This window comes from Nycticebus coucang, chromosome 8, assembly GCF_027406575.1.
Source record: "Nycticebus coucang isolate mNycCou1 chromosome 8, mNycCou1.pri, whole genome shotgun sequence".
NCBI classification, from domain to species: Eukaryota; Metazoa; Chordata; class Mammalia; order Primates; family Lorisidae; genus Nycticebus; species Nycticebus coucang.
Window position 1 is genome coordinate 88,043,582 of NC_069787.1, and position 24,915 is coordinate 88,068,496.

Genomic DNA, 24,915 nt, shown 5'->3' on the forward strand with positions numbered 1-24,915 from the left:
TGTGTGTGGCTGGCACCCTAACCACTGAACTACAGGCTCCAAGCCAGGTGATAGCATTTTAATTAGCTTGATTCAACCATTTCACAATCTTTATGTGTATGTGTGTGTGTGTGTGTGTGTATATATACATACACACAATATAGCATATTAAAACCATAATGTTGTACACTATAAAAAAATAAAAATTTAAACTTAAGACATGAAACAATAAAAATACTAGAAGACAGTGCAGGGAAAACCCTTGAAGAAATCAGACTGGGTGAGTATTTTATGAGGAGGACCCCCCGGGCAATTGAAGCAGCTTCAAAGATACACTACTGGGACCTGATCAAACTGACAGTTTCTGCACAGCCAAGAACACAGTAAGTAAAGCAAACAGACAGCCCTCAGAATGGGAGAAGATATTTGCAGATTATGTCTCCGACAAAGGTTTAATAACCAGAATCCACAGAGAACTCAAACATATAAGCAAGAAAAGAACAAGTGATCCCATCTCAGACTGGGCAAGGGACTTGAAGAGAAACTTCTCTGAAGAAGACAGGCGCATGGCCTACAGACCTATGAAAAAATGCTCATCATTAATCATCAGAGAAAAGCAAATCAAAACTACCTTGAGATACCATCTAACTTCAGTAAGATTAGCTCATATCACAAAATCCCAAGACCAGAGATGTTGGCATGGATGTGGAGAAAAGGGAACACTTCTACACTGCTGGTGGGAATGCAAATTAATACATTCCTTTTGGAAAGATGTTTGGAGAACACTTAGATATCTAAAAATAGATCTGCCATTCAATCCTATAACTCCTCTACTAGCTATATACCCAAAAGACCAAAAATCACATTATAACAAAGATATTTGTACCAGAATGTTTATTGCAGCCCAATTCATCATTGCTAAGTCATGGAAAAAGCCCAAGTGCCCATCAATCCACGAATGGATTAATAAACTGTGGTATATGTACACCATGGAATATTATGCAGCCTTAAAGAAAGATGGAGACTTTACCTCTTTCACGTTTACATGGATGGAGCTGGAACATATTCTTCTTAGTAAAGTATCTCAAGAATGGAAGAAAAAGTATCCAATGTCCTCAGCCCTACTATGAAACTAATTTATGGCTTTCATATGAAAGCTATAACCCAGTTATAACCTAAGAATTTGGGAAAGGGGGAGAGGGAGGGGAGGGAGGGGGGAGGATGGGCAGAGGGAGGGTGATTGGGGGGATTACACCTGCGGTACATCTTACAAGGGTACATGTGAAACTTAGTAAATATAGAATATAAATGTCTTAACACAATAACTAAGAAAATGCCAAGAAGGCTATGTTAACCAGTATGATGAAAATGTGTCAAACTGTTTATAAAACCAGTGTATGGTGCCCCATGATAGCATTAATGTACACAGCTATGATTTAATTTAATATTAATAAAAAAAAAATCTGCCTCCACGGCCAACAGGGTTTTTTCTGGAGGTTAAATGAATAATGCATGAGGGGAGTGAGTGCCATGTGTTGGGGAGGAGTGCAGGGCACAAAGCATAGGAGAAATCATGCTAGTACATACATTCCATGATCAACAAATGACATGTTGGGGCTTTTAGGGGTTAATATTGGTCATTCTTTCATCCTGTGTGCAGGTAGGATGTAGGGAGTAGGCTGCTCAGTGGGTCCTTGGGCACAATCTGTGGTGGGGTGTTGCTTCTCTTCTCTGGACAAGCAGGTGGTGGAGGCTTTGTAGTTAAGCTCGTAGCTGCAAGGATGCTCTGCCATTTCTAGGAAAGAAACTCAAAGGGAATGCATCAGTACAACAGAAAGTTACAACTTCCTGCTTAGCAAATCTTAACTGGCTTGGGAACTTGAAACACAAGAGAACTGCAAAAAACAAACAACAACAACAAAAAAAACTGTTAAAAAAGTTTCCTTGCTTATGGAGCTGATTACTCTGAGACACCACTTTCTCTTGATCTTCCTGATCTGTTAGTACCTGCCTTTGAATTTTCTTCACTAATGTCCACCCTTTAAAGATAAGCGTAACTGGACACAATGTTTCTAGTGGCAAGATTGTTCACCATTTGGATTAAGCTACATATCAGGGGTTCACATGTACAAAAATAATTTTTTTTTATCTTTACCAGCAGGCGTTCATTAGCCCCTGTCTTCCTTACCACCCATCCACTCATCCAAGCCAGGACTTCATGGGAAACTTCAGCTCTTTGCTATCCTGCACCCTTAAAAACAGCCAGGTTTTAGTGATTCTATTGCACAAATGCGGCAGGTCACCATTTCCTTTCCATTTCCTCCACTTTTTTTCACATAGTTGCCATCTCAGAGTTTTTTGACTACTGTCCTTTAAATTCTTTCTCATTCTGAGATCAAGAACATTTTCTTAAAATGAAAATCTAATCACATCACCTCCCTTTATGTTGCCTGTCAAACAATCCATATTTATTAGATAAATATTCAAAACTGTATTATTGATTTGTCTTAAACTATGGGTTGGTTCCATCTCTCCTCAGTCTCCCACTTAGGTCTCAACTTCAGCTATCCTCTGATAATTCTCATCTTGCTCTTTCAAAGAATGGGTGAGTACATCTGTTTAGGCTGGTGGTTCTAAACTAGTGGTGAGTTTTTCCCCTTTCCAGGGGACATTTGGCAATTTTTAGAGACCTTTTTTTTTTTTTTTGAGACAGAGTCTTATTATGTCACTCTCAGTAGAGTACTATGGCGTCACAGCTCACAGCAACCTCAAACTTGGGCCTAAGTGATTCTCTTGCCTCAGCCTCCCAAGTAGCTGGGACCACAGGTGCCTGCCACAAAGCCTGGCTATTTTTGTAGTTGGCATTGTTTTAGCAGGCATTGGTCAGGTTTGAACCCGCCAGCCCCAGCATATGTGGCCAGCGCCCTAACCACTGAGTACAGGTACTGAGCCTAGAGACATTTTTTTTTGTTGTTGTCACAATTTGTGTAGGGCTGCTACTGCCCTCTAGAGGGTAGAGGCCAAGGATGCTGCTAATATACTACAATGCACAGGACAGTGCCCCCATAAAAAGGAATTGTCTGGCCCCAAATGCCAGTAGTGCTGCTCTTGAGAAACGCTTGTATAAACCAACTGTGTCTGGAACTGTGTGGGTCATTGAGCCTTTAGAAACATGCCACAGACGGTGAATATATTTCATCATGAAGGGAACACCAGAATGGAAACACAGATTTATTAAGAGGTGGACTTTTTGTTTATAGTGGGTGATCAAATCAGTTGCAAAGTCAATACTTTGCTTATCTGCAAAGTCCATTTTCTCTCCTAGGTCAAAGTGAGTGAAAGAACTAGAAATGAGGATATTCAAAAGGATCCAGGTAAATGGGAACAGAAAACTGATAAAATTTATGAACTTGCTGCTCCTCACCCTCTGCGTTAATCTGCTCTTGTCCTAAAGCACAGGCAGCTGAGGTAGAGTCTGGAGGTGTGAGGCTCTGCCTCTTCTCACCAGTTTAATTTTCAAACTTCTTTGAAGCCCATGCTAAAATAATAATCATTAATGGAGACATAGGAGGATGGGGCAAAGTCCCAGTCCCATTGCTTAAAGACTAAAACTGCAAGGTCAAGGAAGCCAAACTGAAAGATCTTAACGAACTTTCCAATAGTGCTCAGTAGCTAGTAGCTGCCCCTTCATTTCCCTGCAAGTGATACTAGGTGATGTAGGGGACTTGACCTCTAGTGTTTAGTTTCATATTTCCTCTTTTTATTAGGTGCCCACATCTCACAGCCATAATGGTTGGTTTAACTACATCACTAGCTACCAGGTTGGGTCTTGACTGGCTTAAATCAGTTGGGATAATCCCACTTCCTCTGCTACATTTAGAACATGTGACATAGGTTTATCCAAACAGAGTGAAGCTTGAGTAGCACAGAGCCATGGCCACTGCTAGCCTATATGGTGCCTTTGTGCAAATTAGAAGGAAGGCATCCTTGTAGAAAGATGTGTTAATTTACATACAGCCTCTCTGGGCAAATAAATTAGAAAAAGGTGCCCCATCTGGGTGGAGAAATTAGAAGTGGGCACTGCTCTGGGCAGATGCATAGGCTTAAAGTTGGGGGTCTCTGTGCTAAGAAAAGGTGACCCTTCTATGGGTAGAGGCAGCTTTGTGCCAGGGTCCACAGTTTACCAAATGGAACAGACTGGATTTCAGCCTCTACTTTCTTCCTGGAAAAACTGCATACCTGCACTTGGGAACCCCCTGCATGTACCCCAGGAGCAATAGGTGGCCAACCTTCTTGTCACTATGAGGGCAAAAAGAAAGAAAGTGGAGTCAAGGGAATTTCAGAGAAATGGAGCTATAACATTACTGGCACCAATGACAACATGAATTAATTATTGGATCAGACCACACTTGAAAGCTGAACTACCTACAGGGTTTTCCTTTAAATGAGCTAAGAAATTCTTTTTATGATTAGGCCTATAATCAGGATTTTCTACACTTGATCTTAGCCAAAAGGCCGAGAAGCGATTAATCAGGATTTTCTATTGTTAAGTTTTCTGTTTGATGTAGTCAAATAGAATTTCCAGGTTGTTAATATCATGCCAAAAGGATGTGGTCTGTTATCTCAGAACAGCCTCCCTCCCCAACCCCTCAACAAGTATCCTTCCTCATGTTCCTTTTAGATGTGAGCTGGAGAACCACGGAAAGGGAAATTTTTTGAATAAGCAGAATCTGAGACAGCTGTTTTGCCAATAACTCACTGCACTGCTAGGGGATCTTATTCATCTTGCGACCATTCCAGCAGTGATGATGAGTAAGCAGAGCAGCACTGGGCTTCAGAAGTGGAGTGAGGAGGGCCATTTTACTATTGCACCGTTCTTTTGCACTTGACCCTAGTTTGGGCCTGAGGGCTTTGATGGTCCGAACTCTCCACTTTTTAAATACTTCTCTTGGGCACTTTTGTACTGTAAAAGATAGGAAAAACCAAAGTGTTTTTTCTACTCTCACACCACTGAACACAAACATTTCACTTCTGGTCACTAACATGGAGGATGGGGGCTCACCCACCAACAACCAATTCTTCTGTGACCACCACCTGGTTGTACTATAATTCTCTTCAATTCTGACCCTACCTGGAATATAGTCAGATCCCACAGGTTAAGGGCTCAGTACACAAGATTGCCCCATCCCCCTTTCAGCTGCCAGCAACAAGTAGTAGGTTGTCACCTATACTTCTGATTGATTGGCTATAAATTGGGGTTAACATGACCTCCTGCTCGGGTTCCATTAATTTGCAAGGACAACACACAGAAGCACTTATGTGTACCAATTTATTATAAAGGATATTACAAAAATAACACAGAAGAATTGACAAATGGGAGAGAAGCACAGGGCAAGGTTTGTGAGTAGGGGTACAGAGCTTCATCTAGGCCCTCTCCAGGCGAGCCGTCCTTCAGTCACCTCCACATGTTCAGCATATTGAAAGCTTGGAATCTTGTATTTCGGGTTCATATGGGGATTCCTGGTATAGACATGATTGATTATATCCTTAGCCATTGATGATCAACTCAACTTTCAGCTCCTCTCCCTAAAGGTTAAAGGGAGTTGGGCTGAAAGTTCCAACCCCCTAATTACATGTCTAGTTCCCCTGGCAACCACCCCGACACCTGCCACCTGTCATCTCATTATATACCAAAAAAGACACTTGAGAGATCCCAGGGGTTTTAGGAGCTGTGTTCCAGGAAACAGGATATCACATTGACTTCAACATGTTTTAAGCAGTTATGTTGGGGATTAGGGGTCCCAGTTCCATGAACCCACTTCACCTGGTTCGATTAATTGGCTGAGCTAGAAAGTTCAACTGAAGCATGGCAGTAATTGAAAGCAAAAGTGGAAACTGACAATCAAGTTGGAGTGGCACCGGAAGTGTGGATAGAAAGCAAAAGTAACCTGCACAAGTTGTAGTTTAACAAAGAGAGATTTTATTTAGAAAGAGGAGAGAAAGTTTAGAGCATTTCCGAAAAGAGTTTGAAGTAAGTCTCATGGAGAAAAAAAGGCGAGAGAGATGGAGACACAAAGCCCTGCAGGGGTGTAAATATCCTCTCCATTTGAACTTGGTTGCAAGTCTTTCATTGGCTTCTCTTCTCCTCCAGGCAGTATTGCCCTTTTCTATTGGTCATTGATTACCTAGGTTACTTCAGCCTACATTCTTATGGGCCCTCCAGACTTCAGGTTTAGCAGGTCAGGTTTTGCTCTCAACCCCCGTCCCTTTTTTAGTGTCCCTTCTCAAGTTTTATGTTCCAGACAGTGTCAATCCTAGTTCTATTTGAAAGGACTAGTGCCAGTGCACTTGTTTGTCATCAAATCATGCATGAACTGTTTGTCACCAATCATTTGGAGAAGGATAGAAATTAAGAGTAGGCAGTAAGAAACTTCTATAGTATTTTGACATTGCTGCAACATGTAAGCAAGCGATTAGGGGACTTGTCTTATTGAACAGGGACAGACCACTAGGGATGTGGGTGAACTCACGTGGTGAGGCATATGGGTTCCAGGCTGCATATTTCAGGCTGTGATGTATTAAAATTTAAAATAAACTGGCCCTTCACTGAAGATAGTTTGAGAAGCACTGTTTTAGCGGCTAGCCCATTCTTTGGTCTCCGGCCTTCAGCTCCATTCCTTTTTTTTTTTTTTTTCCCTGAGCCCTCCTTTGTGGCATTACTAGTTCCCTCTTAATTTGGTTCTCCTACATGTCCTAGAACAGTCTTGTTGGTGTAATGGAAAGCCACTGGACGATGGCTATTGGTTTTCACATTTTGTGGCCATGCCTAGATGCAAAAGCATCTGGGAAAGCCTTTATTCTGGACATTCACTTGACCAGTTAAATACAAAGATTTTGTCGTTGTTGTTATTTTATATCTACCAACAAGGGAAAAATAGATATTAAGGGGCAACTAAGAATTTCTTATAGCCTGGGTGCAGTGGCTAACATCTGTAATTCCAGCACTTTGGGAGGCCATTATGGGAGGATTGCCTGAGAATAGGCTGGACAACACAGCAAGACCCTATCTCTAAAAAAAAAACACACAAAATACCCTAGCTGGGCATGGTGGTATGCACCTGTAGTCCTAGCTACCTGGGGAGTAACTGAGCCAGGAGGATCACTTGAGCCCAGGAATTAAAGGTTACGGTGAGCTATGATTGTGCCACTGCACTCCAGCCTGGGACACAAAGTGAGATCCTAACTCTAAAACAACAATAATAAAAAGTCTTATAAATAATACCTAGAATTGTAAGAAGGATTTCTATAAGTGGGATACGTAGGGTAAAGCTTATAATGAGTTTATTTAGGGGAAGGGAATTATTTAGTTGTTGGTCTTGACAAAGATTCATGGAAGAGGTAATGTCTGAACTGGATGTGCAAGGATGGGTTTAGTTTTGGCAGTTGGGATGTGGACAGGAAGGCAGGGCAGGCGGGGAAGCCTTGTAGACACAAAGAATGGACCAGCAGGAGCATATTTATCGTACTGGAGTGTGGCTGCAGTGAAATGTGCATGCAGGGAAGTAGGTGGAAGCCAGGATGGTGAATGAGTTGAAACATGCTGTGCAGCCCTGAATCCTTGGGCAAGGGATTGTAGAAACTGAATTAGACAGTGAGGGAGTATGTGCAGGAAAGTGATAACCTTGGGTTTTTGCTTTGGTAGAATATACAGACCAAAAGGAATATGGAGAGAGGTGATCTCACTGAATCCCACTGAATTTTAGAAAAGTTCAGTGAGCCTTCAAATTTCTAGTCTCAGATTTTGCCATAGTCTTCACTCAGGCCACCCTACACCTAGATGAATAGATAAAGTCACAGTTGGTGAGTGTGCATGAGTTAACTAGACACTTACTACTCTGTCTCCAGCAACCAGATAACAGGAAATGCTCAGACCACACTGCATTTTACATAGTATGAGAAAGGATCTGGCTCCATTTTTGATGCTTGGTGGCTGACAGCTTTCAACCCCCATCACTCCTGCTTCTCCATCTACACATCTGGGCAAGCTGATAAAAAAGCTCAAGTCCTACTTTTCTTGGCACCAGTCAGGAGTGCAGATCACCCAAGCCCTGACCTTGGGGAGGAATACTCATTTCCAATTACCATAAAATCCAAGCCAGTTCCTTTCTCAGCTCTCTCAAGCCATTCAGACCAGCTTGAGAGGCTGCCCTGCTCTCCCACAAACTTTCTTTATGGGAGTAGTAAACCCCTTTATACCCTCTCGGTGTGAATGTGATGTTTTAGGTCTAGACATCCAAAACAAAGTGGGGTGACCACATCCAGTCTACAGACAAACTGTCAGTGAATCAGGACATTTAGGTGGTCAAATCCTGACACGGAAATGCTCCTTTGTGTGCAAAACATTCATGCATTTGTTTGTTCTGTAGATAGGTATTTCACAAGTGCTTGTTAAGCTCCAGATGCTGGGGATAGAGCAGTGAATTGGTGGTGATAGAGTTCATATTGTTTTCAGGAAAGAAAGGAAACAAGCAAAAGGAATACAACACAGGTGTTTGAAGAAAAGGGGTTGTAAGTGCTGTAGTTGGGTTTGCTCTTTTGTTTGTTTGTTTGTTTTTTGAGACAAAGTTTCACTATGTTGTCCTCGGTAGAGTGCTGTGGCATCATAGCTCACAGCAACCTCTAACTCCTGGGCTCAAGTAATCTTCTGTCTCAGCCTCCAGAGTAGCTGGAACTATAGGCGCCCACCACAATGCCTGGCTATTTTTTAGAGACAGGGTCTTGCTCTTGCTCAGGGTGGTTTTGAACTTCTGAGCTCAGGCAATCCACTCATCTTGTCTTCCCAGAGGGGGCTAGGATTACAGGCGTGAGCCACTGCACCTGGACTGGGTTTACTCTTTTTAAAGATTTGTCAGAGTAAGGCCTCAGTGAGAAGGTAATGTTTGAGCAAGGGCCAAGGTGAGTGAGGATGTATGTCATGGAGATATCTGCGGGAAAGAATATTTTGCCAGTGACAAGAGCAAGTACACAGGCAGAGCATGTGGATACCATGGAGAGGTGAAGAGACATGGTAAGAAGTGAGGCAGCCCTGGCTCAGCACCCATAGCTTAGCAGCTAGTGTGCCAGCTACATACACTGGAGCTGGCGGGTTTGAATCCAGCCTGGGACTGCCAAACAACAATGACAATTACAACCAAAAATAGCCGGGTGCTGTGGCAAGCACCTGTAGTCCCAGCTGTTTGGGAAGCTGAGGCAAAAGAATCACTTAAAAACCCAAGAGTTTGAGGTTGCTGTGAGCTGTGATGCCACGGCACTCTGCCTAGGGTGACAGCTTGAGACTCTGTCTAAAAAAAAAAAAGGAAGTGAGGCAGCCCTGATGGCTAGGGTCTTAAAGCTCATTGCAAAGATTGGCTTCTGGTGTGTGTGGAATGGGATGTCACAGAAAGGTTGCTTGTTTTTAGAGATGGGGTCTTGCTCTGTTGCCCAGGCTGGAGTGCAGTGGCCTCATGATAGCTCACTATAGTCTTGACCTCGTGGACTCAAGCAATCCTCCGACCTCAGCCCCCCAAGTATCTGGGACTATAGGTGTGCATCACCACACCTGGCTACTTTTAAAAATATTTTGTAGAGACAGGGTCTTGCTATGTTGCCCAGACTGGTCTTAAATACCTGGCCTCCCAAAGTGCTGGGATTACAGGCATGAGTCACTGGGCCTGGCCCATGGAAGGATTTGAAAAGGAGATTGATAAGATCTCTCTTAGGTTACACAAGGGTCACCTGGCTGCTGTGTGGAGAACACAGCTTCATGTATAAATGGCCTTGCTAGATGCACCCTTGGCTCTTTTTCTTTTTAAAATCTTTCTTATTCTGCAGTCTGATTATGATGTATTAGGCCTGACTGTGTTTATCCTATTTGGAGTTTGCTAAGCTTAAATTTGTAGGTTTCTGTTTTTCCACCAAATTTGGAAAGTTTTAAAGTTTTTGTTTCTGCAAATATTCATTCTATGTTATATTCTTTTTCTTCCCCTTCTGAGACTCTGATGACAGAATGTTAGACCTTTTGATGTTGTCCCAAAGGCCCCTGAGGCACTTTTCATTTTTTTTTTATTTTTCTGAGACAAAGTCTCACTCTGTCACCCTAGATAGAGTGCTGTGGTGTCATCATAGCTCACAGCAACCTCAAATGCTTGGGCTCCTGTGATCCTCCAGTCTCAGCTTCCTGAGTAGCTGGGGCTACAGGCATCTACCATGATGTTCACCTAGGTTTTCTATATTTTTATTTTTTATTTTGTTTCATCTTTTGGGCATACACTTTACTGTACTTTTTTATACATCCATTTCCCAAACAAGACATATTTTTCATCGTTTTAATCCTCATAGCTCAGCATAGGACCTGGCACATAGTAGACACTCAACAAATACTTGATCTTCAAAGCATGATCACTCATGCAGCCATAATCCTCTTTTCATAGTATGAAGAAGGCCCCCATGTAGATTTTGAGGAATATATAATTCCCAGTAAGTTCTTTTGTTAAAGGTGAGAAACAGCTTTAGGTTTAATTTCAAAATCAAGATGACATTCAGGTAATTGTGTCAGGTGTCTTGGTCATTAAAGGCAAATCCCAAATTTTATTTGCCTGCACATCACTTTTTCCCTTTCCTTCAATTATCTCTGTACTTATGAAAGCAAAGGATTTATTCTACTTCTCACCATTTGATCCTACAAAGGCTTTATTTCAGTTTTTGTCACATATAAAAGCCGTGTGTCGAGATGGAAGATTATCCACTATTTTCTCTTCTATCTCTATGCCTTTTTCTACTTCTTCTTCTGATAGCAGTAACTTGGTTTCTGAGTCTTTGGTTACAATAACCACAACCACCGCCGTGACTCACGGATATTAGCCACCACCACTTGATGCTGATAGACTTCCAAAGCGTTCCGAGCACGATTAATTACGATGGAGGGGTCCGTCTCCAACTTGAAGGAAATTATAAATGCTTTGGGAGCCCAATCTTTTACCAAAGGAGAAAGCATTTTTGGCACCATCTTCATTGTTATCTGCAATAGGCCCCCAGATGACTGGATCTTGTGTTCAGGCATTTCAGAGACAGAAACATAAAATCTGATACGGCCGCATCGCAGAAGAGCCTAGCGGATTGAGAGCCTGGGCTGCAGCCTGCAACAAACGTAAATAGTCCGCCACAGTGGTGAAGTCCACCGCTAGAAAAGTGCGGCAGCCGCAGCCTCTCGGTAGTTCCGCAGAGCCGCAGCCAAGCCCGGGAGCGCATTCTCCTCGGCCTCTAGGCTCAGCAAGCCCGAATGGGCTGGTCCGGAAGGCCGCAGCGCCGACAGCCAGGTCTGGGGTGGAAATCGGTGGGCAAAGGCGGTTTTCTATTTTTAGTAGAGAAAAAGGGGTCTTGCTTTTGCTCAGAGTAGTCTCTAACTCCTGAATTCAGGCAGTCCACCCGCCTTAGCCTCCCAGAGTGCTGGGATTACAGGCGTGAGACCTGTAATCCTAACCTATTTTTTCCATCTTTTATTCTGTTTTTCAAATTAGATAATTTCTCTTGATCTATCTCCAAGTTCACCGTTTCTTTCCTCAGTCATCTCCACTCTGCTGTTGAATTTCTTATTTGTTTATTGTATTTTTAGTTCTAAATTTTTCATTTGGTTCTTCTTCATGTTTTCTACTTCTTTGGCAGTGCTGTTTTTCCATTCGTTTCAAGTGTCCGCTCTTAATTGTTTGAATATTTTTGTAATAGTTCCTTTAATGTCTTTGTCAGATAATTCCAACCTCTGTGTCATCTCAATATTGGAATCTGTTGATTGTCTTTTTCAATTGAAATTGATATTTTTCTGTTTTTTTTTTTTTTTTTTTTCTTGGTATGCCTAGTAGTTTTGGATTGTATCTTGAACATTTTGAATGCTACATTGTGAGACTCTGAGCCATGTTTACATTTTTAAAGAATGTTACATTTTTCTTTTGAGTTTTTGTTTTAATGTTAGTTCATTTAAAAAAAAACAAAACCCTTTTGTAATATTATCCATACTGCCGCCTGTGCAGGGGCGCTGCTGGACTTGAGGGTGGTGTAGTTCATATTTCAATTCTATGTTGCTTGGGGTCACATCCTTGAGCTCAAGGTGTAGCTCAAGGGTAAGCGGAAATTATAGACAGCTTAAAACAATTATTTTACTGAGTTTCTCTTTCTTTGAAATCTCCCTAGTAGTTTCTGGTCCATTGGTGCTCATCTTTTCTGATCCTCCAGGTAAAAATCTGAGGTTTTATTTAGCCCTTTCTGCTATAAACTTTTTGCAACTGAACCTGTACGCTACACTTTTAAGGGTCCTCAAACTACGGCCTGAGGGCCACATGAGGCAGTGTGATTGTATTTGTTCCCGTTTTGTTTTTTTACTTCAAAATAAGATATGTGCAGTGTGCATAGGAATTTGTTCATAGTTATTTGTTTGTTTTTTTAAACTATAGTCCGGCCCTCCAACCGTCTGAGGGACAGTGAACTGGGTCCCTGTTTAAAAAGTTTGAGGACCCCTGCTTGGCAGTGAGTAGTAAGCACAGTAAGAGAAGAGAAAGAAAAAAAGCAACTTGGGCTTCCTCACTTTCTTGAGATCACATCTCCTCTGGTCAGAGAGGAAGACTCTTACTCCCTCTGAGTTTTAGGCTCCTGCCAACACCCTTTACTCCTGCTGCTATCCCCGTGACAGATTACTTGGGATTTGAGGCATGAAAATATGGACGAAAGAAATCAGAGATTTCTGTCCTCTTACAGAGCATTATGTGACTACTTTTCACTCCTTGAGCTACAACTAGAGGGCTTCTCCTTTACCTGTGTCTGTGCTGATGCAAACGTCCCAAAGTTGGGATATATGTAGCTCAGGCTGGGCCATATGGGAAGAAAAAAATGGTAAACTGTTAATCTTGTGGTCCTTCAAATTCTATTCTTTCTCAAACTGCCTGTTCCTATTTACCTTCCAGCATCCTCAACAGCTATTCCACTCATTCTACCCAGATTTTACACCTGAGTTTAGTAGGAAAGACTAGGTGGATATGCTAATTCCATTTCACGTAGAGCCTCCATCTAGCCTTTAAAAATTTTTCTATGTGTTTAACATTTAAAGTGGGCTTCTTTCATGTAGCATGCAGTTTGCTTTGGCTAAAAAAGGTCCAATCTGAAGTACTTTGCCTCTTAATGTGTTTAGGCTGCTTATTAATAGTATAATTATTGATATAACTAGATTAAAATCTATCATTTGCATTTGTTCCATCTCTTCTTCATTTTTTCTATCTCTCTCTTTCTCTCTCTCTTTTTTTTTTTTTTTTTGGAGACAGTCTTTTTTTTTTTTTTTTGGTTTTTGGCCGGGGCTAGGTTTGAACCTGCCACCTCCGGCATATGGGACCGGCGCCCTACTCCTTGAGCCACAGGCGCCGCCCTGGAGACAGTCTTACTATGTCAGACTCAGTAGAGTGCTGTGGCATCACAGCTCACAGCAACCTCAAACTCTTGGGTGTAAGCTATTCTCTTGCCTCAGCCTCCCAAGTAGATGGGACTACAGGAGCCTGTCACAATGCTTGGCTATTTTTTGGTTGCAGTTGTCATTGTTGTTTTTAGCTGGCCTGGGCCGGGTTCGAACCCAACAGCCTCAATGTATGTGGCTGGCACCGTAACCACTGTACTATGGATGCCGAGACTATCTCTCTTTTTTCTTAACCTTCTTTTGAATTGAGTATTTCCTGGGGTTCCATTTTATTTCTATTCTTAATTTATTATCTCTTCTTCCTAAATATATTATCTCTTCCTCCTAAATATATATATATATTTTGAAACAGGATCTCCTTCTTGCTCAGGCTGGTCTTGAACTCCTGACCTCAAGCTATTCTCCTGCCTCAGCCTCCCAAAGTGCTAGGATTACAAGCCTGAGCCACCACACTCAGCAGTTTTAAGATTTTTTTGTATGTATATTTTTACAGCTTACAATATACATCTTTAATCAGAATCTATAAATCTTCAAATAATAATATCTCACTTTTTCATGTAGTGATATGGGCTTTATAACAGAATATTGCCAAATCTTCTCTCCCAACATTTTTTGTCACATTTTTTGCTATTTTTTTGTCACATGTTTTACTTCACATATTCTATTAAACTGTTCATTGCTATTATTTTTGCTTTAGACAGTGAATAATTTTTTAGAGTAGTTTTAAAAATAATTTTAAAATTAATTTCATATTTTATTTTCATTTCTTGCCATGTCCAGAGTTCTTTCTTTCTTTGTGTACATCCAGTTTTTTGTCTGGTACCATATTCATTCTTTCTGAAGAAGATTCTTTAACATAGTGCAGATCTGGGAGCAGTGAATTTTGTTTTGTTTATCCAAAAAAGTTTTTATTCTTCTGCATTATTAAAGGACATTTTTGCTGAACATAAAATTCTGGTTTGAAAGGTCCTGCCTTCTCCCAACACTTGAAAGATGTTATTACATTGTCCCTGGTTTGTATGATTTCTGATGCAAAGTTTGTTGTAATTCTTATTTGTGTTTCTTTATATGTAATGTGTCTTTTTTCTCCAGCTGTCTTCATTATGTGCATATATATTTATACACATAATATACACATGCAGCATGCATATATATGCATATAAACACACATGTGGACTCACAAATACATTCTTCTCCTTCTGGGATCCTCATTACACATAGGTTAGACCATCTGATATTGCCCCAAGCTCTCAGATACTCTGTTTATCCTTCTCTGTGATTTATTTTCCTTTATGTTTCAGTTTGGGTAATTTCTACTGAACAATTTTTAAGTTCACTGATTTTTTTTTTTTTTTTTTGTAGAGACAGAGTCTCACTGTACCGCCCCCGGGTAGAGTGCCGTGGCGTCACACGGCTCACAGCAACCTCTAACTCTTGGGCTTACGCGATTCTCTTGCCTCAGCCTCCAGAGCAGCTGGGACTACAGGCACCCACCACAACGCCCGGCTATTTTTTTGTTGCAGTTTGGCCGAGGCTGGGTTTGAACCTGCCACCCTTGGCATATGGGGCTGGTGCCCTACTCACTGAGCCACAGGCGCCGCCCTGATTTTTTTCTTGATTATATTGAATTCACTGAGGGGTCACTTGAAGGAATCTGTCATCTCCACAGCCATGTTTTTAATTTCTAGAATTTTTGTTTGATTCCTTCTTATAGATTTTTTTCATTGATGAAACTACCTGATTATCTTTTCCACTAAGCCCATTACCATATTAATCTTAGCTATTTTAACTTTCTTTCTGATTGTTCCAACTTCTGTATCTGCTGATTGTTTTATCTTTTGATGGTGTGTTTTCTTTTCTTTTCTTTTCTTTTTTTTATTGTTGGGGATTCATTGAGGGTACAAGAAACAAGGTTACACTGATCACTGATTGCATTTGTTAGGTAAAGTCCCTCTTACAATTGTGCCTTGCCCCCCCAAAGGTATATCACACACTGAGACCCCACCCCCCTCCTGTGTTTTATTTTTTCTCCCCCCCACCCCTTTTTTGGTTGTAGGCCTTGTAATTTTGTTGTTGTTGTTGAAAGCCCAAAATCTTGTGTAGTACAATAGAGACTAAGGCAAAAATGAAATGGGCATATGTTTTTCTTTTGGTAGGTCTTTATTGTGGAGAGTTGAATCAGTTTAATTAGGAGTTGTTGAGCTGTTTTAGGTTACTTTGTTGCTGTGGTTAACCACAAGCTTCCAATTCTTCAACTATCACCTTGTGTTTAGTGTTTGGACTGGTTTGCTAACAGGGATATTTTTTGTGTTTGTACCACCCTCACCTTTGGGCTTTCCCTTTATTCCTGTGCCACAGAGAGGGAGAGGGTCTGTCTTTGTATTCTTATCCCCTTTCTGGCAGTAGATTGCTGTTATTTGTTACCCAAAATCTGATATTCTGATGGTGGTGGGAGGAATAACATTTTCTGTTGTGATTCATCTTTAATCTTAGGTAGGCACTGTGTCTCTGAATTTGAAGGGGGTCTATTAAGTCATACTGCCTTGTCCCTAGCTATAGAAGAACCTCTAAGGCCTGGAACTAGGGCACAATCCTACCCCCACCTCACAAGTAGAGAAGTTTGTTCTCTTCCCAGCCCCTAGTTCCACTCCATCTTAACTAGGACTTAATGGTGACAGGATTTGCTTCTCTGTACCCAGAGACTTAAGGCCTATGTTCTGTGGGGGAAGTATTGAAGACGGATCTAGATGGAGCTTTGTGTCTTTCCCCAGAAGGAAGCTTTCACAAGCTTTTTCTTGCCATACCTCCAATTGTGTGTGTGTGTGTGTGCGTGCGCACATGTGCACATGTGTGTACACATTGAGCAATATCCGTGAAGAAGAACATGGAAGTAGGTAAAAGTCTACTTCTGTCTATGGTTCACAGGAGTTCTGTATTCCCTATATTGTCATGCTAGACAACAGCTGACTTGAAAAATTTAAAGCTGACTAAGAATTTTATCTGCTTTCTTCTTAACAGCTTATATGGCATTCAGTGGCTTCTGCCCTAGCTAAACAAATTCTTATGACCATCTCTCCTTAAAAGTACCTATCTTGCCTTCAATTTTAGCTAAATTGTTTGCCCTGAGCCCTTAGCTCTCTGATGTGTTTAAGGAAAGATTTCAGATTATGTAGCAATTTTTTGTTGTATTGTCATGCTCTTTTCCGGTTTTTACATCTTGAGAAGGGGATTTTTTTTTTTTTCCAAAAAGAATCACAATTTTTAAAACACTAAACAATAAAGACAAAAGACTGGGCTCCCAGGACAGTCCTGATACTGACTTTGGGCGACTCTCACTCATGACACAGACAGGGAGAATTCAGTCTCTGGGCTCCTCGGAGTCTGCTGCCAACGGTTGGGTGTGAACTGCATGTGTGGGCCCTTGAGTCAGATCTTGCTCATTTGTGCTCCTACTGCAATACCGCCTGTGGTCTGTAACACCCAAAGAGAATGAAGTGGCAGCAAATGTCCTTTATCTTCTCCACTCCTCGCTGTTGGCATGAGGGTCACTGCTCTACCCACTTCCACAGGCTCTGGCCCAACATCTCAGGAAGTTCTCTGGGGGTGGACACACCTGTCTCCTCTGATGGATTTCTGATAGAAACCATCTCTGACCTCGGATTGACGCTGTCCTTGGATGGTCTTAAGCTCTGCTGGATGAGGCTCAGATTTTCTTGGGGGAATTGCACTGCTCTTCTCATTTGCTCATGGGCTCGTTGCTTATCCTCTTGGCTGGTGGTGGCCTATGGAAGGGAAGGGTGTGAGCAACACTGAAGGGAATCCCACCCATTCTAAGAATGCAGTGATTACGACTGACAGGAAGGCCTGGCAGTGTGTGATTCACTGATTATGCTGTAATACTCCAAATGGTAACTTTAACAAGACCAGAAAACATATTACCATTCACATTTTCCTGCACATTCTGGGTAACTCTTTTATTTGCAGTTATTGTCATAAACTTGATAAAGTCAATGGAAGCCAGTATTCATAGGTGGCATGACAATGCACTGTCCTGAACAAGGCTCTAGGAAGAACACAGGCGCCTAACCGTTAGGCATGCTCTTTTCTTCTCAGGCTTGTCTCGCGGGAAATAGAAAACGGAAGCCACCAACATTAAGGGGTCCTCCAAGATTCCCAGAGAATCTTTATTGGCCAAAGATTCAGTTGGCCGTTCAGAATGGTGACGTGTTTCCGGTGCCACCATTGTGTTTCCGCCTGCTGCCATCTTATAACGCGTGAGCGTTTGGCGTGTGAGGGTCGTCGTGTGGTGCCTGCTACCTTTGTTTGCCGAAAAGCTTCAGAAGACTCCAGGAGCCCACGGTGAGCATTTCTGGCTTGGCCTGAGGAGAACGGGTCAGGTGTCACGGGAGGTGGGCGCAGCTACTGCTGCTACGAGGGTCCTCCGGGTTCGGCTCGGTAGTGTTGAGAGGCAACGCTGGCTGGCCTCGAACGCAGACCATAGATTCCCGCCATTTTGTTTTTTGGTTCCCTGTAAGCCTGAAGCCTATTAAGATTCGAATACTGACAGAAATTCAAGTACTGACTTCCAGGCCCCCCCAAATTTTTAACTGTTTTGGCAACAGAACATGCCTGTAGGTCGCTTTGCCCCTAGTCTTAACCCCGCCTGAGGAAACGCCAACCCTACTCCTTGGCTTATGTACAATTTTCCCCTTTTCAGTTGGTTCCAGGAAGTCAGTCTGTGATCACTATTTACCTGACATGGTGTACACCTTATCTGGAAGGTTATAACCAGGGTAGAATGGCCACAATTTTGAGAATGCTGAAATCCTCCCGTACCCCTTCCCTTCCTCCTTCACCATTCCCCTCCTCCCTTATTCCTCCCACTCACCCCTTCCCCTCTCCCACACCCCTCCTCCTCCTCCTTTACCCTACCCCCTCTCCTCCTCCTCCTCCTACCCTTCCTGCCCCTCCCCCACACACTCCACCCCGCCCCTCCCATACCCCTTCCCTGGTTCACCCCTCTTCCAACCCCTCCCCCTTCTCCTACTCGTCCCCCACCCGACCCCTCTCCCTTTTCCCGCCCCTCCCCAACCCTCCCCTGCCCCTCCCCTCCTCCCACTCCTCCTCTCTTCCCACCCCTCCCCCTCCAAACCCTCCCCCTTCTCCCACTCTTCCCCACCCTTCCCCCTCCTCAGCCCCTCCCCCTCCCCCACCTTGCCCCTCCCCCTCCCCTTCCCCCAAAGGTAGAACCTACTGAGTTCACATATTGGAGAATAGGGAGCCCTGGGATGTGGACTGGCTCATACGATTTTTTTTTTTTTTTTTTTGAGACAGATTCTCATTATATCACCCTCAGTAGAGTGCTGTTGTGTCACAGCTCACAGCAACCTCCAACTCTTGGGCTTAAAGCTATTCTCTTGCCTCAGCCTCCCAGGTAGCTGGGACTACAGGCTCCCGCCACAACGCCCGGCTATTTTTTGGTTGTAGTTGTCATTGTTGTTAGGCTGGCTCAGGCCAGACTCGAACCCGCCAGCTTTGGTGTATGTGGCTGGCGCTGTGAGCTACGGGCGCTGAGCCTCATAAGAATGTTAAATCTACAATTTCCTGAGTCACATCCATCAAGCATCCAATGTGTGCTAACAACACAGTTTTCTGTGTACAGTATTGGGGATAGATTTCTTGACCTGCTTTTCTTCACGTGCTATGTTATTCATTTCTCATTATGTTCTGTGACTCCATTGTCATGGTGTAATTGTCAGAGTTCATAATCAGTCAGATTAAACATTTGGTCCCTTCCATTAGTGAATTATGTTGGGTTGTGATTTGCTCTCCCTCCTGGCCTATTACTCTTGCTTCAACTCCATATAGGTTTCCCCATAGGAAAGTAGGAGGTAGAGTTTTGTGTTTTGTATGCTGGCCTCTGTTGCACTTCTGCTTCTCTATGATTTGCTATTCACAGATTGTCAACAGTACAAATCAGACCTTTTTGCTTAAGTCCTTTTGTTTCATATGTAAACTAGTGAAGTATCTATTGTAAAGGACATTGATTATGGTAAAATGACAGTGTCATGATTTTAGAGAATTGGAGTACACAACTACAAGGGTTACCTGCTTACTCAGTATGGATCACCGTTGTTATTACTCTTAGACACACACTATCCATGAATTCAGCAGCTTTACTTGTATAATTGTTTCTTTTAGAGTACTTCTGTTTATACTTATAAATACTATTTCTCATTGCTATATTCTTGTGACTTCTAAGATGTGTTTTCTAGCCTAACAGCTATTTTCCTGACAGTTTGAGTTTCCTCTGCTTTCCTGAATGGGTTTCTGGATTTGCTAAGAAGGGTCAGTGGAGGGAGGAACAGTCCACTATGAAGTCTTTTGTCTGATGCTGTTGTAGGACCCTGGGGCATATGACAAATGCAGATAGGAATTTGCAGATATGGATTTGAAATGGAAATTGTTTTTCATGTTTATGAGTACATGCACTTACATGTGTTTGTTTATATGCTCGTTAAATATGTCTGATCTAACTGATGGCTGCCGTGTGTATTTCCGGTGTTGTGTTTAATGCATACACATTGATTCATTCTATTGAAAGACAGAAGGCTTATTCCTAATGATGAACTAATTGCCCAGAATGGGAGTTAGAACTAGTTCAGAAATGAAATTGCTGTGCTTCCCTATACTATAATATTTGGAACATAGAATATTTGGGACGTGCCATGAAATTGATGGATTCCTTTAAGTATGGTAGTGTTTTCTTTCTCACTCCCCACCCCCAACACTATAATAAAAATAGAAGGGGAAAATAGAAGGGAAAAATTCTAGGGGAAAAATAGAAGTAAGGAGTCTTCAAAATATGCCTAATAAATTATTTTCAAATTGTTTGACTTTTGTTATTTCAGTCATGGAAACTGCCCTGTCCTGGTATTAAGAAGCCTAGGGGAAAAACAGATGCCGAGATCTTACACTGTTTGATGGATTTCTTGTATACAACTCATTCCTGTCTTTACTGTATGGATTCAGGAATCTTAACTGTTTGGAATTCCAGCTTACAATTTAGCCCATAACATTCTGTCTATTATCTGCCCTAGTTTCCTTTTTTTTTTATTATGTCTTTCTGAATTACTGAAAATTATACTGTTTTCTCAGTTTATTTTCTCATCACACATTCCTTGGATGATTTCTCCTTCCTTTCTGCATTCCCCTGTATGCCCACTGTCTCCTCTCTATGAGACAAGAATTGTCCCTGAGAAACAATAATGGATGAATCATAGTTACATAGCCTTCAAAACAGGATGGGTCAGAGATGGTATGTAGGAGTCATGGAGTTATGATCAATAGAGTTATTGACACTAATAATTTCTTTATCTTCAGCTCTTGAGACTTTTACCTTTACCCAAAGGAATAAGAGAAGTCAGATGGCAGCTGTGTCCTCAATAGACATGCCCCAGGTGAGCTGAATTTCCTCTATCTCTGTACATATACATGAGTGAATATACATGTACATTTATATATAGGTGTATGTATGCGTGCACATAAACATAAAACATGTTATATATGCATGTATATATGCATAAATTCCTCATTTAGGGTTAACTTGTACATATACAACACCTAACTGTATTGCTCACTTTTTAGAAATGTGTACACCTGTATGGCCACAGTTCATATCAAAACATAGATTGGCACCATAAAAGTTCTCTTTATGCCCCCTCCCAAGCAGTCCACCACCCCAAATTTAACTGCTATTCTAACTTCTATCACTATAGATTAGCTTTGTTCTTGAACTTCATATAAATGGAATTCTTGTACTCTTTCATATCCACCTTCTTTTGCTCAGTATTATATCTGTGAACTTCACCCATGTTGCACATAGCAGTAGTTTATTCTTTTTCATTGCTGAATAGTTTTCCATTATATAATTGTACCAAGTTTTATTCATTCTACTATAGATGAAATTTTGGTTGTTTCCTATTTTGGGGAACAAGGAATAAGAAGGCAGTGAACATTCCTGTCTTTTGGTGGACATAGGCACTCATTCTTTTGGGCTCGTCTCTAGCACTGAAATTGCTAGATCATAAGGTGTACGCTGGTTAGTTTTAATACATGTTGCCAAACATTTTTCCAAAATGTTTCTTCCATTTTTTACTTCTACCAGTAGTATATAGATGCTCCACATTCTTACCAACACTTGTCATTTGTTTGTAGTATCTTGTTGGGGTTTTAAAAATCTCCTCCTCCCCAGTAAGCAGTGATAGCACCATTTCATGCTTATTGGCTATGTGAATATCCTCTTATGTGAAGTCCCTGTTTAGATATTTTTCATTTTTAATTATACTGTGTACTTTTCCCCAGCTAAGTTGTAGTGGCTTATTATGGATATAATTATTATTATGGATATAATTATTATGGATATAATTCCTTTGTCAGATATGTGGACTATAACATATCTACTCCCAGTCAGTGGCTTGCTTTTTTCACTCTCTTGATGTCCTTTGAGAGACAGACTTTCTTATTTTTAACGAAGTCCAGTATATTGATTTGTTTTCTTACTCAAAGGTTATGAAGATATTTTCGATATTCTTTGTTTTTTGAGACAGAGTCTCACTTAGTCCTCCATAGAGTGCTGTAGCATCATAGCTCACAGCAACCTCAAACTCTTGGGCTCAAGCGATTCTCTTGCCTCAACCTCCCAGGTACCTGGGACTACAAGGGCCCACCACTACACCCAGTCATTTTTAGAGATGAGGTCTCACTCTGGCTCAGACTGGTCTCGAACCCAGGAGCTCAGGCAATCTACCTCCTCAGCCTCCCAGGTACTAGGATTGTAGGCATGAGCCACTGCGCCCACCCTCGAGTATATTTGTTTTAACTTTTTACTTAGGTCTTTGATTCATTTCATATTTAAGGGTATGAGATGTGTGTCAGAATTCTTCCCCTCCCTAATACAGATATCCATTTGATTGAGCACCATTTACTAAAAAGTCTTTTACCCACTGACTTACAGTAGTTACTTGTCATAAATTTGTTGAGTGTGTCTGTTTTTGAACTCCCTATTCAGTTCCATTGGTCTAATTTTCTGTCTTTGAACCAGTATACCATGACATCCACTGTTGGTCAGGGAGTAAAATATTTTGGCAACACATTATAACATGGAAGGGCCATGTTATAAGGCCCTGGCAGAGGTTACATCTCACAGTGGAGATGTACTTTGTTCTGACTGGAAAAGTATGCTATCAGCCTTTAATTCTGTGTCCTCTTATACACCTTCTAAATTTCACACAAAAGCCCATCAGGCACATGAAGGACCCAGGACTGAATATATATCAATATATATATACACACACACATATCAGTGGCCCTTCCCAGGCCACTCATTGACAATTTTGATCATCACCAAAGTACTGAGGTCTGAGAAAGTAGGAACTTGTTGTTTCAGGAATCAGTGACTTTTGAGGATGTGGCCGTGTACTTCACTAAGAAGGAATGGGCCAGCCTGAATCCTGATCAGAAGGCCTTGTACAGGGATGTGATGCTGGACAACTATGAGTCTGTGGCCTTCGTAGGTAAGACCTCTCTGTTGCTGGTTTCTGCGTGGGCCCTTAGAAGTTAAATGGCTCTTTTACAATTATTAGCTGACCCCACACAACAATCTCAAAAGTTGCTAGGTATGGAAAACCCTGTAGTCTGTTGACTTCCAAAGGGCTTTCCTTCTTTTCCCACCATAAAAGCTACCTTCTTTTCCAACCTGCCCTAGAGATGATTCTCTGGGTACAACAAGGCTTGAACTATATCTTGGTACCTCAGCCTAGTATTGAACCTCCAAATTATTTTGGGAGAACTCAGCCTCTTTGTCTCTTTCTGGGAGTAGTTCCTGGGAGTCATGTGTCTTTATCCCACAATGGGAATTTTCCATCCTCTGACAAAGAGGGTAAGAAATCTTATTTCCCTTTAAATACAATTCTGCCTTCCAGGGTATTTCAGGTTTCCTTGTGAGCACTGTCCTGAAGCTTCTTCCCAGTATCCCCTTCTGTACCTCTTTAGGGTACCTCTTATTTAGCTTACCCTGGGAATTTTACCTCCTCTGCTTCATCTTGCAGCCATAGGTGGAATTTGACTCCTGTGGCTCTGCTTATCATCATGTTGTGTTTTCTTCTCTTCTTGAAGCACCACACACTGCTAAACCCGATTTGATCTTTCATTTGGAGCAAGGGAAAGAGCCCTGGTACACTCAGCTGCAGGGAGCCCTGAGCAGGAGAGACCGTAGAGCAGGCTTCACTGGTGAGTTAAGCAAAAGGGGAGGTGGGTGGCTTCTTCATTTTTATCTCTTTCTTTGCCTTCATGTATAAAAATGAAAGGTGTGTGTTTTCTGAGCCTAGCATCATGGAATAAACTGGGATTCTTGAGTACATTCTTAACTGACTAGTCTGTTATTCATTGTTTTCCATCCTTTTAAACTGTAGTGTAAAACACCCTCCAGTACTGATTTCACACACTGGGATGCTTTTTTCCCTTGGGGATTTGCAGAAAAATTTTTCCAAATATTTTATTGGTTTTATGTGATCAGTTTTTTAGTTTCCCCTAGTTTTACAAATCAGTAAACTCTGTGCAGTGTTACATTATCCACTAACCAGTAGAACAAGTAGAAAAACTTATTTTTGCTTTTCATGAGAATTAATATATTAAATTTTATACTGAAATATTCTAAGATAGCTTACAATTATTGTGATTTTTTTTCCCTTGTAGGATACATCTCAAAACTAAGAAGATTTACTTACTTAGCTAAACTAATATCGCGTACCATAAAATCAAAACTTCCTCCAAATCATCAATGCTGGGAAGACAGAACAAAGGCTTAATTCTTGACCTTCAAATATCAGTTTTTCAAGTAAGGAGTGGATTTAAGAGCCACCTTAAATGTTGTCACATGCACATTTTCTTTGTAAGCCATTCAATTTCTATTGAATTAATGTTTTCATTGTATTAAAGTTACTCATTTTGATGCGCAAAGCAGGCTCTCATGTCTTTTTTAAACAGATTGATGGAGATGTAATTCATAAACCATACCGTTTACTGGTATAAAGTATATACCGCAGTGGTATTTGGTGTATTTACAGAGTCATGCATGTATCTAGTTTTAGGTTACCCCCCCAAAAGAAATCCGTATCCATTAGCAGTCGCTCTGTATCCCCCCTCCTCAACTTTTGAGTCTTAGCCAATCACCTACTTACTTTGTGTTTCTATAGGTTTGCCTCTTGGGGATATTTGATAGTTATACAGTCATTCAATATCCATACGTTCTGGGTCATGGGATAACTCTTCCTTTAACATTTTAAGGAATGCCAAAACTCTTACAAAGTGGCTGAACCATTTTAATTTTTCCAGCAAAGTATGGAGTTCCACATTCTCCACATCCTCACTAAAACTTATTAGCTGTG

The 24,915-nt window shown here is 41.5% G+C and overlaps 1 protein-coding gene and 1 pseudogene across 6 annotated transcripts in view; one reads left to right on the forward strand and one right to left on the reverse strand.

Annotated features, from left to right (window-relative positions):
* KRBOX1 (KRAB box domain containing 1) overlaps positions 1 to 24,471 on the forward strand; it is a 41,949-nt gene extending 17,478 nt beyond the window's left edge. For 4 of the 6 annotated variants that reach the window (XM_053600351.1, XM_053600350.1, XM_053600348.1 and 1 more), the window contains 5 exons: positions 17,582 to 17,827; positions 20,852 to 20,928; positions 22,917 to 23,043; positions 23,645 to 23,758; positions 24,224 to 24,471. In XM_053600351.1, coding sequence (XP_053456326.1) covers positions 20,896 to 20,928; positions 22,917 to 23,043; positions 23,645 to 23,758; positions 24,224 to 24,336 — 387 coding nt within the window. In that variant the 5' untranslated portion in view covers positions 17,582 to 17,827; positions 20,852 to 20,895 and the 3' untranslated portion in view covers positions 24,337 to 24,471. Of the gene's footprint in view, positions 1 to 3,304; positions 3,354 to 17,581; positions 17,828 to 20,851; positions 20,929 to 22,916; positions 23,044 to 23,644; positions 23,759 to 24,223 lie in introns of all 6 variants that reach the window. The other 2 variants (XM_053600349.1, XM_053600352.1) reach the window with 2 other exon arrangements.
* Positions 10,713 to 11,383, reverse strand: LOC128592424 (phosphopantothenate--cysteine ligase-like; annotated as a pseudogene).
* Positions 24,472 to 24,915: the final 444 nt, after the last annotated feature.